At 40.1% G+C, this 10596-nt stretch overlaps 3 protein-coding genes across 4 annotated transcripts in view; all 3 read right to left on the reverse strand.

Annotated features, from left to right (window-relative positions):
* Positions 1-1720, reverse strand: part of LOC111432713 — a 21293-nt gene extending 19573 nt beyond the window's left edge. For both annotated transcript variants that reach the window (XM_023069648.1, XM_023069647.1), the window contains exon 1: positions 1711-1720. The gene's annotated coding sequence lies outside the window, so the exon portion shown is untranslated. The remainder of the gene's footprint in view (positions 1-1710) is intronic.
* LOC111432720 overlaps positions 1-3694 on the reverse strand; it is a 6558-nt gene extending 2864 nt beyond the window's left edge. The window contains exons 1-2 of the mRNA XM_023069656.1: positions 3397-3694; positions 2623-2765 (exon numbers count right to left, since the gene is read on the reverse strand). Coding sequence (XP_022925424.1) covers positions 2623-2765; positions 3397-3529 — 276 coding nt within the window. The 5' untranslated portion in view covers positions 3530-3694. The remainder of the gene's footprint in view (positions 1-2622; positions 2766-3396) is intronic.
* Positions 3695-7975: 4281 nt separating this feature from the next.
* On the reverse strand, positions 7976-10596 carry LOC111432708 (patellin-3-like). The gene is made up of 4 exons (XM_023069640.1): positions 9156-10596; positions 8949-9073; positions 8713-8854; positions 7976-8624 (listed from the first exon to the last, which is right to left on the reverse strand). Exons 1-4 carry the CDS (start codon positions 10449-10451, stop codon positions 8367-8369), a joined length of 1821 nt encoding a protein of 606 aa, XP_022925408.1. The 5' UTR covers positions 10452-10596; the 3' UTR covers positions 7976-8366.

The raw sequence follows: 10596 nt of genomic DNA on the forward strand, positions 1-10596 counted from the left end.
TTTTTTTTTTTTTTTTTTTTTTTTTTTTTTTTTTTTTTTTTTTTTTTTTTTTTTTTTTTTTTTTTTTTTTTTTTTTTTTTTTGCATGTCAAACACTGTCGAAGAAAAAAGTTGAACAAAGGATAAGAGTGTCATATGAGGGTGTTAAATATCCATGATTCAAGAGAATACCCAAAATTGCTTAGATGCCTCCATGTGGGCATCCTAGGGGAATCTTAGATTCCCACTAAACATTCCTTATGAAACAAATGCAAGAATCTCGATAGCCATCCTATGGAAATCTTAGATTCCCACAAAATAAACAGCCCTAAATTCTCCCTTCAAGCTAATACTAGGAGGGATAAAAAAGGAGAAAATCATGCCCTTTTACTAAAGCCATATCACCATCTTCTAAGCTGACAATCTTCTTGAATCATAGTAGAATTATCCTCTTACATATCAATTATAGAAACTAAACGTTGAATTACTTCTCTTCTTGTAACATCTCAGGCCGAGGATTTAAAATCTGAAATTAGCACCTAGCCATGGAATCCTCAATGACTTGCCACATCACCTTTCTGTCTTGGGTTGCTTGCGAGAGTAAAGTTTGTCCCTTCAAACTAGCACAACTCTTACAACATACTTTGGTCTTACTTACACGTTTTCTAAGAAAATTGGTCAGAGATCATCCAACAGGGGATTGCTCCATGCCAAAGAGCTAGGAGATCACCCAATATGGGATGACACCAAGCCAAAGAAGTTTAATCTTGGAGCTCCTTAATTAAGCCAACAAAAAAGCACCTTGTTTAACTCCCATTGGCTAATGCAAAGCCTCACTAAACCACCCTTTCTCTTCACGAACAAAACTAGAGCACCCCGAGGAAACACACTAGGGAAAATTAATCCATTATCAAGAAGTCATCCCATTGCACCTTAGTTTTGTCAATTCAGCTAGTGCCATTCAATTAGGAGTCTTATATATGGGTCGTCCCAAGTGGCTGGTCTATACGGAGTTCACACCCAGAATACGTGATAGTGTAAAAAATAAACATCTTACTCAAACTAGATTTATTCCTATGAATACTTGAAAAAGGCGAGAAATGAAGTAGCAAAACATGTAATGGTCAGTCTTAACAATTCATGTTGATTCGTGAATTCTTTCATTATGTCAAGTACATACAAAGTGGTTAGAAATAAATCCATTACATGTCCCAACCCTTTTAAGTATCTTTTAATTTGATCAATCATTCCAATATCTTCTAAAGTCAAATCTAAACAGGTGCATATGGTGCCCAATATGAGTGTGTTTTGCTCCCTAACATCTTCCGCTATGATATGCTTTGAGGCATTATCAGTCACAACTTGGATTACATTTTCTTCTCCAATCTTCTCAACCATTCCATTCAAGAGTTCAAATACATTCCTTCGACTTCAATGCATGAAGATGCATCAATGGATTCCACAAACAATGTTATTGCAACAGAATGAACTACAAAATTTATTAGAGTCCTATTCTACTATTAGGCCACCCCTCAGATATCAATCAAAGAAGAACCTTTTCTTTTGCCTTCAACCTCATGACTACTCATTAGATTTTTTTGTGAATTCTACTTCCTTTTTCAAACAAGTTACTCTAACCTTATGATAAGGAGGTATCAGACCAGAACGAATTGACCTAAAGCTTCGAGCATTATATGAAAACTTCTTAACCGAATAGCATTTAAAGGAATACCTGCTTGATAGATACCAACCAAAGGCAAAGTTTAGATACCTTTTTTTCGTGGGTTAGATACCTAAGTTCATAGGTTACAATGCTATAAGCATATTTGTATAAAAAAAGAAAAGAAAAGAAATGGTGTTAATTGAATCAAGCATACGCCTTCGACCATGGGAAAGGCAACGTCAAACAACCAAAGACAAAGTGGGGCAAACACCTGATTTAATTCACTCTCCCCAACTGTTTACCTCACCCCTCGCCATAGGCGAGCGTCTGGGTCACATTAACAACACTATATCATCCAAAGTATTAACTCTATCATGAAAAATCTGCCACATAAAAAACTTGAAGGGAATTTAACCTTCCAAATAAAGGAGAAGATTGGTGCACTAGACTAAGAAGGGGACCACCAAATAACAAAAGAAGAAACAACAAGAAAACCCTTTCTAATGATTCATTATGGCCAAAGTCCCTTACAACCAGTGTTGTTGTAGCGACCCCAAGAGCACACCTAAGGTAAGAGGTGTGGCAACCTAGGGTCAACTTGCCTCTTATGGTGCCTAAGTAAGCATCTTCAAGTAATCACTCACCCAGTAGTGTCTCGCAGCGCCTTCGTTAGTGACAAATGCATGCGAATATAAAATTTTGTTATCTTTTTTTAACGAACATCATCTTACAAGATACTAATTTCAAGATCACACAACGCCTAATAAGAACAAGGTTAATACTTCTAGCCTATAGAACACAATAAATTAATTCATTGTCCTTAACATGGTCTATATCAACAAAAAAGAAATGAATATGAACACCTCAGAGCAAATCTCTCCTGAAATTTAGTTCAGAATCTAAAGGTGGTCGAATAATATCATATTAAACAGAAAAAAATCAAGGTGATGATTTTATAATGAAAGAAAATGTGAATTTCACCTGTGAAGTCTGAGGCCCAGTGAGTTTTGGAGATGCGAATTTTGCGGTGGAACCTTCAAATAAAGAATTACAATCTGTGTACGCTGATCCAATGCCCAATCCAGCACCAAAAGCTATAGATGCCCAACGAGTCACCGGACTCCCTAGTTGTTAATCAAGATACAGTGCTCATTAGTAAGTTTGTTAAAATCATACAACTGAGGTTCCAGAAAAATGATAAAACATCGGTATATCAACAACGCGAGAGGCCATTTATTTTGCAAAAATCTTGGATGTCCATGAAGTGGCTTCAAATTCACGAGTTTGTTTTACACGAATCTAGGAAATCCTGATATTCTAGGATGCAATGAGCCTTATAATGATACAAACTGAAAGTACAGTCCGATACTTCTGCTAGCATCCATGCTATCTGTTCCCAATACTGAGAAATGGTTACACGAGTAGTGTAGAAAGACAAAAGTTCAAGACATTTGTGATTACCCATTTCACGCGAACCCCAATTTCTCGAGTCTACAGATTCGTCGCAGAATAAAATCGTTACATCTCTTTCATTTGCAGATATCAGACAGTCCAAATCGATGACGGAAAAATCTTAACATATGGTTGATCCAATGAAATGACATGCAATTCCAGTTTTTAGTAAAGAACGGCCAGAGAAAATTACTTCAAATGAATTAAAACTCCAATGTTTCCCATCCGCCAGATGAAGATTAGAAAAACATAATAAGACGGAAATAAGAACAGAGAAAAAGGGAGAGGAGGAATTATTATTACTGAAGAAAAGGAGGCCGCCAAATGCACCAGCCAAGGAAGAGTAAACGAATCGGCGCAGCGTCAAATCAAGACAAGCGTCCCACTTCGCATTCAAATCATGCGGTGGAGGCACGACATCTTTGTTCTCAGCCATATCCAGAAAGGAACCGTCGGACGCTATGAAGCGATAAAGTTGATTGCTATCCTCCCCCTGTTCTTCTTCTTCTTCTTCCTCCTCGTCTAGTTTTCCTGCAATTCTTCTGGCTGTGTGGGAATGGCCGTATTATGAGGGTTTCCTTCGATTCATTGTTGTGCTTCGCTTCGATTCCTTGGCTCAGCAGGCTCAGCCCGGCCCCCTTTCAATTTGGGCCATTGATATTAGAATCACTATAAAATGGACTTCTCACCCCTTTCTCGGCCTGCCCCTATCACATTCGTTCTCATCATCCAATATCTTTTCTTAAATCATCAAATTTTCTCACACATAAATATACCACATCATCAAATTAATACCCATTAAACAAGAATCAAAGTTCATAACAATGGATTCAAGTGATTGAAACTTTATTAGGGTATTTTTCATTTCCGGAGAACCAGCTAGCTCTAAGTTTGAATGAGGACCCATGAGACAGAACACTGTTGGATGCATTTCTTCGATAGCAAGGCTTCCGCCCATCTCAATTGATTAGTCTTCGGTCAGTAATCTTGTACTCCCGACTGGCTTGAACGATGTTCCGACTCATTCGTATGCTCATCCTATTCATGTCATCAGAACCTATAATAAACTATCATTTCAAACCATCTTGTGTTACAGGGAATCTGTGGATATCAGTTCGAAGGGAGCACCGAACACCAAAATCCTCAGACCCAAAAACCTTTCTTTTCTTATTGGGTTTTATGCCACGCCACATTGAAGAGTGAAACGAAGGAAAAGTCTGACCTAACCTTATTGTTAGGTCATCCTATTTTAGTGCATGGTCAGGTTCTGGGTGGGATGATACCTCTAACCACAACTCATCCGCTAATTCTTCAACGTCAGTCGGTTCAGACCTCCACTTAGTTTCCACCTGAATGAAGTCAACAACTCCTGTGTCATATTCGAACCCACCAATAAGCAGTGGGAAAGGCATCGCCACCGCTTAAATCCACGAAACAGATAGGAATGAAGTATCAGATCAAAATCCAGTCGTTTATTCAAAGAACAATTGGGTTTCAAGATTTTACATAATCGTTAATTATGATCATAAATTATGAACGTTACAACTCTTGAAATGTATCAGAGAACGTTAAGAGTTTCATTTTGAGGCTATATAAAGCCTTGTGTATTGTTTTTGTAAAATAAACTCTAAAAATGTCGTAAAAAAACAAGTTTGTGTTTTCTTTTAGCCTAGAGGTAAAGTTTTTTTTTTTACAATTCTTTGTAGTTTAGGCTGTACGTTTTCTTGGCAGGAGATATTTGATCAATAAGCTAATCCAAATCTTACTTTCCATTGGTTTGATTTCTTATCGTTTCGAGGTTCTTAGGTATTTTAGATCTAAAGGTCTTGTTCTTCAATGAAGCTATTAGATTGAATTCCCGAGAGTTCCATATCATTTAGAACGAAATCATCTTGATTTGTGAATTTAAACAGTTGGGATCTAGGGATTTGCATATTCGTAAGAGTCCTTAGATCCAATTAAATAACGTTTTCATATCAGCATCTATGATTAGTTTACATTACTATGTCCCAATTGATGATGTGAACCATACATGATATGTGAATGGCACGGAGATGATTAAGGGTTCGCCAACTAACTTCAAATTGTGAACGTGACTCAATTGTTGGGGATTTATTAGTATTTTCAGTAGCTCGCTATGACGACTTGTACTGTGTGGGAACTATTAAGTGGCTTGCGAGTTAACTTCTAGTAGTGAACCTATTCCAAATAGCAAAAGTCTGCATTAGTACCTATATGAGCATGTATTGATAGGGTTGGGCGCTGACATGAGTGAACTTTCAAGGCCATACGAGTATTGTGTGTGGTGAACTAGGAAACCTCCAACTATTCCTAAATCGGGATCTTGTTCATATGAGAGAAAGTGACCAGATGGCATGAGGGTCGTCCTCTCCTTGATGATAGAAAAGTTTTCTCGATCGACAATGTCCATGGCAATACGATGAGAATCATGAGTTGGAACAAGGACAAGGTTGCATCTCGAGCACCTATGATACTAAGGTTGATGATGAAATAGACTAATTCCTAATCAAGATACCTTAAAACTCTAAGATAAGTCTTATGAGATAATAAGCTCTGAGAGTCAATGAACCCAAAAGTGTCTTGACAGTGCTAAAAGATGAAAATTTGGAAGATTTTTAAACTAAGACTAAGTTAAGTTCAAATGATTCTAGCTGACCTAAGAGATAGCCTAAGTGAGTCTATGACCTAGAAATAAAGCATCTAGGTACGAATAAGATATATATAAACTGATGTTGCAGGTGAGTCACCACTTCAACAGGAGATTGAACAGGGCTTATTTCAGCAGCTGAGGATCGTTTTGTGCCTGACTCCACTCACTACCTTTTAGCGTGAATGGATAAAGAAAGACCCTCAAAGAGCTCGGTACGAAACACGCATAGCTAAGGAATAATTGTGCACTCAAAGGAGCATGTCATCGAAGAGTTTACAACATTCATTCTTGAGCAAGGAGCAAGCTCAAGACTAAAGAATGCCAAACAAAGAAAAGTCAGTCAACCACGAATTCCTGAACCATAAAGGGAACCACCCTGTAAAGTCAAGGGCCTCACCTAAAGGACCAAACCCAGAGCAGAGAACAAGATCGGAAGCACAACTTCTCATTCGAAGCATGAAAGTAATCAGGTCACAACAAGCCGGAAGAGAGAAGAGTGACTTTCTCAAAGGTTCGGGGTTGATCGAAATCTGTCAAAGAAAGAGTAATACTAATTATTTTTTTGTCATCTCTTTTGATAGTGATGTGTATACATATCTTCCAATAAATTCAACCATTTTTATGTCATAATCGTGAGGTCCACTTGGTGTGGGTCATTTTTAAGTTTCAAATTTTAAATTTTAAGAGATTGATACGTTTTTTTAATATATATTATATGAAGCAATGATGAAAGGCAAAGAATGGTGGCCTAAATGATTGCACACCAAACATGGAACATGGATTCATTCTTCCTTCTCATCCATTTCATTATCCAATCAAACCTTTAAACACAACTTAATAGTTAAATCATTCTTAAACTCGATGGTCCTTTCTTTGGATCATGTAGGCCTCTTTAGGGTATCTCGATTTATATGGGGTGTTACAAATTCTCTTCTTATTAAGAACTTTTGTCCTTGAAAGCTCGTTGTCTTGAGTTATCGTGCTTAGTATCCTCAAGGTTCGTGCTTGTCTTAAGTTTTGAAGGGACTTTCTTGTTTTGGGTCTTAAGGCAATGGTGAGGTGGAACATATGACGAAGAAGTTAAGGTTAGAGAAGTACCTGTGTTGGCTTAGTCGAGGTTATCAACGACCCTCGGTCCCGCTGATTCTACCCTTGGTTTGAGTCTGTCCTTGTGTTGTCATCATACTTGTCTTCATAAAAGATTGTAATGCCTCTAGAGCGAACGTGATGGTGGGGTGTCTAAGGGGCGTGGTTTCACTTGGGTTAGGTCCTTATTGAGTTTTTGTTTCAGTGTTTTGGGTCTAGACCTGGGCCATCTCTACTTCAGGTGCTCCCTTAGTGGAGTTTTCAGAAGCTAACTTTGGACTTCCTCGCCTCCTTAGCGTCCTTCTCTTAAGTGGCTAAGGGTTACCTATGTGTCTTTGAGTTCTTAAGGTTATCTTAAATCTTAACTTAAATAGTAACTCTATAACCATACACCCAATAACTTGAAACCCTAGACATAATTAAACTTAGAGTCTTTGACGCGTACTTACCTGGTCAAGATGGACGCATACTTACCTGGTCAAGATGAGGGCGTCCCTTGATCTGGGCAATAGACGACGACTTCTTCATGAAGATCATCCAAATTAGACCTCTAAAACTTAAAGAATCATCCATTTGAGACGAGAGAGGTTGTAGAAATGAATTTTAAACTTACCATAATTCTTACTTCATACGTTTTTCTTCAATTGGGCAAGATCTTGAGCTCCAATCACTTCGAGGTCTTCTGCAAAAATGATCCTTAAAGATACAGAAACCGAATGGGATAGGCCTCAATGACATACTGCAATCATCTTTTATTGACGTTAGACCAAATTGGAGAACTGTGTTTGGGGCGGGGCACTTTCAACACTCGTAATGATATAAATTTAACGTCTTAATTTTAAATGATCACCAAATAATGGTAAAGTTTTAACATCAATTAAGAAAAACTTTTTTAGATTATGATTTGTTTCTCTCTCTCTTTCCACAATTATTTTGGCTCATCCAACCAAGTCATTATCCTATAATAAAAATAGAGTCATTATCCCAAAACAACAAAATGGCCCATTTTTCCCTAATAAAAAAAAGGGTCATTTTCCACAAATTTCAAATCTCCATTATCAAAAGAGGAAGACAGCCTGGATTTGTTTGAAACTTGTCACTCAAGTCATTACAGCCAGAAAAGCAAATGCAAAAATAAACAAATTTCTTAAATTGAAGCAAAGACAATAATAGCAATAAATAATACAAACAAATTTACACAAATTTTACAGACTACTAACAACAGAACCAACAAACCGGTCTCTCTGTCCTGTTCCTCGGCGTCCAGACAATTTCAGACAGCTCCCACTGCCAATTTAGCAGCATCCTTAAAAGAACACAACGTCCCAAGAAACACAAGGAAAGAAAAAACGGCATACCAAACAAATATCCAACTCCCACCCACCAATCCTGTTTATGACACTATCCAAATTGGAGAAATTAAGATTTTAAAATGTTCATCAAATGGAACCACAAAAAGAACATCATCCATAAATCAAAGAGCCCTGCTTATTATGTCGGATCTTTTGGTCTTTGATCAATCAGAGATGGGTTTGGTCTTTGATCTGTACAACAGGATCTTCTTCTTTTTTGAGCTCAAATTGTCGATGGTCAGCACAATCTTTCCAGCTTCACCCACTCTGTAGCTGTTGGAGATCACTGGTTCATCAGCTGGTCCGAGCTTGGCTGTCTTTTGAACAATCACAGTGTAGCCGCCTTCAGCACTGGGCAAGAACTCTGCTCCATAGCTCACATCCCATCCTACCACTCTCAATTCCCAAACCAGAAGGCTTGGCTACAAGAATAGATGGATCATCTTTTAGCATCAAATCAGACAAGACAAGAACAAACTCAGAGAAACATAATTCAAGTCGTCCTCGTACCTCAGAAATTGGGAATTCAACAGTGTGTTTGGTTGCTGCCTTTATGGCAACCTCAGTAACAGGGTCATCAATGGAGAATTCTTGCTCGCCTTCCCTGCTTAATCCACCGTACTGAACTGGTACTTGTTCAGGAGTAACATATCTGAGATTGAGACATTTTTTGCAGTGGAAAATAAGCTTGAATGGGTCATTAATGGCGGAAATTTGAAAAGGAAGAAGAGAAAACAAAAACCCACTTGAATAGAGTCTCTGCAGTCTTGGATGGTCCGGCGAACACAAACTTGCTCTTCGTTCTCTGAGTGAAAAAGGGGCTGATCATTCTGTTCACGGCCAAGTACCACCATGGCACGTTGATGAACACCTTCAGAGGAATTAAATTCAGTTGCATAAGATCAAACAATTTCTCAATATGTTTTGTAATTGATTGAAGATGATGATGATACCTGTTTGGCAGCGAATTCAGGATAATTGTCTTGGAATAGTTGCAGAGCTCGCTTGGTGGCGTTTCTGAGCTCCCACTTGGTGAGTCCAGGCGAGTTTTTGAGGTCGTTGACTTGAACAATAGTGGAGATGCCATTGGGGCTGAAATCGAGCTTTCTGATACTCTTCTCCAGAAATTGAACCCTCCATCGGAGAAATTTGAGGCTCTTTTCGTCGTCGGAGAAGGTGATTTGATATAAATCCTTGTTTTCGAATTCACCAAACACGTTGTAGCAGACTGGATGGCCTTCCCTGTCGACGCCATGGGAGAACACCACTTTGTCCCATTGGTTCCCCAAATCCTCATCCAGAAGAGCCTCGATATCGAATTGCTTTCGCCAACGAACAGTGTTCTTGATCATCGTGAAAGCATCTTTCACCTTGAAGTCTCTGGCTCGGAGGAATTTCAACAGGATAACATCGCTCCGTTCATCGCCGAGCAAAGGAATTCCCCAAATGAACACCTCCTCCGGTGGAGGTGGCGGAACAGCCTCCGCCGCTTCCACTTCCACTTCCACCTCTGCCTCTTCCTTCGGCGGGACTAATTCCTCCGGCGGTGGGGTCGAAACAGCAACTACAGATTCCTCGATCGCTTCCACCGTCTTAGCGCCATCCTCGTCGATAACAGCCACTTTCTCCACCACCGTCGATGGCTCTGCCGCTTTCTCGTCGGGTTCTGGAGCAAGAGAAGTCTCCGGCGCAGGATGCGGAGTGATTGTTTCTTCAACCTTCACCGTCACGGTCTCTGTTACTGGTTCCGGTTCCGCCTCAGTTTTGGGAGGCTCTTCGATCACAGGTTCCTTTGCAGGTTCATCGATTTGAGGCTGTTCAGCAGGTTTCTCAGTGTCTTCCTTCTTCTCCTCGGCCGGCTTCTCCTCGTCCTTAGGCGGCAGGGGCGCCGGAGGAGCAGTAAACTCGTGCTTATTGAGAGCCTCCTGAATAAGAACCTTAAGATCAGCCAGCGCCTTCCTTTGCGACTCCGGAAGCTCACCAACAACGTTGCTCTCCTCCTTGAAAGAAACCGACTGAGAGATCTTCTCAAAATCCTCGGTCGCCTTGGGCTTCTCGTCCTCCGCAACTTCCGCCACCGAATCCGGCTTCGCAGGAGAAGCCTCCGATTGAGGCGGAGCAGGTGCAGAATCTGGTAGTTGTATCTCAGCCGCAGGAACAGGAGGCGGCACAACAGCTGGCTCCTCCGGTACAGGCTGAGTAGAAGTCGGCGCTTCAGCAGCAGCAGGCTTCTGAGTTTCCTCGGCCATGGACGAAACTGGGGGGAGAGAGAGAGAGAGAGAGAGAGAGAGAGAGAGAGAGAGAGAGGGCGGAGAGAAAGAGAGAGAGAGAGGGCGGAGTATAGGGAGCAGAGAGAAGAGAGCGGGGCTTAATAGGAGAGAAAACTGGCGAGAA

The sequence above is a fragment of the Cucurbita moschata genome, unplaced genomic scaffold, assembly GCF_002738365.1.
Source record: "Cucurbita moschata cultivar Rifu unplaced genomic scaffold, Cmos_1.0 Cmo_Scf00040, whole genome shotgun sequence".
NCBI lineage: Eukaryota > Viridiplantae > Streptophyta > Magnoliopsida > Cucurbitales > Cucurbitaceae > Cucurbita > Cucurbita moschata.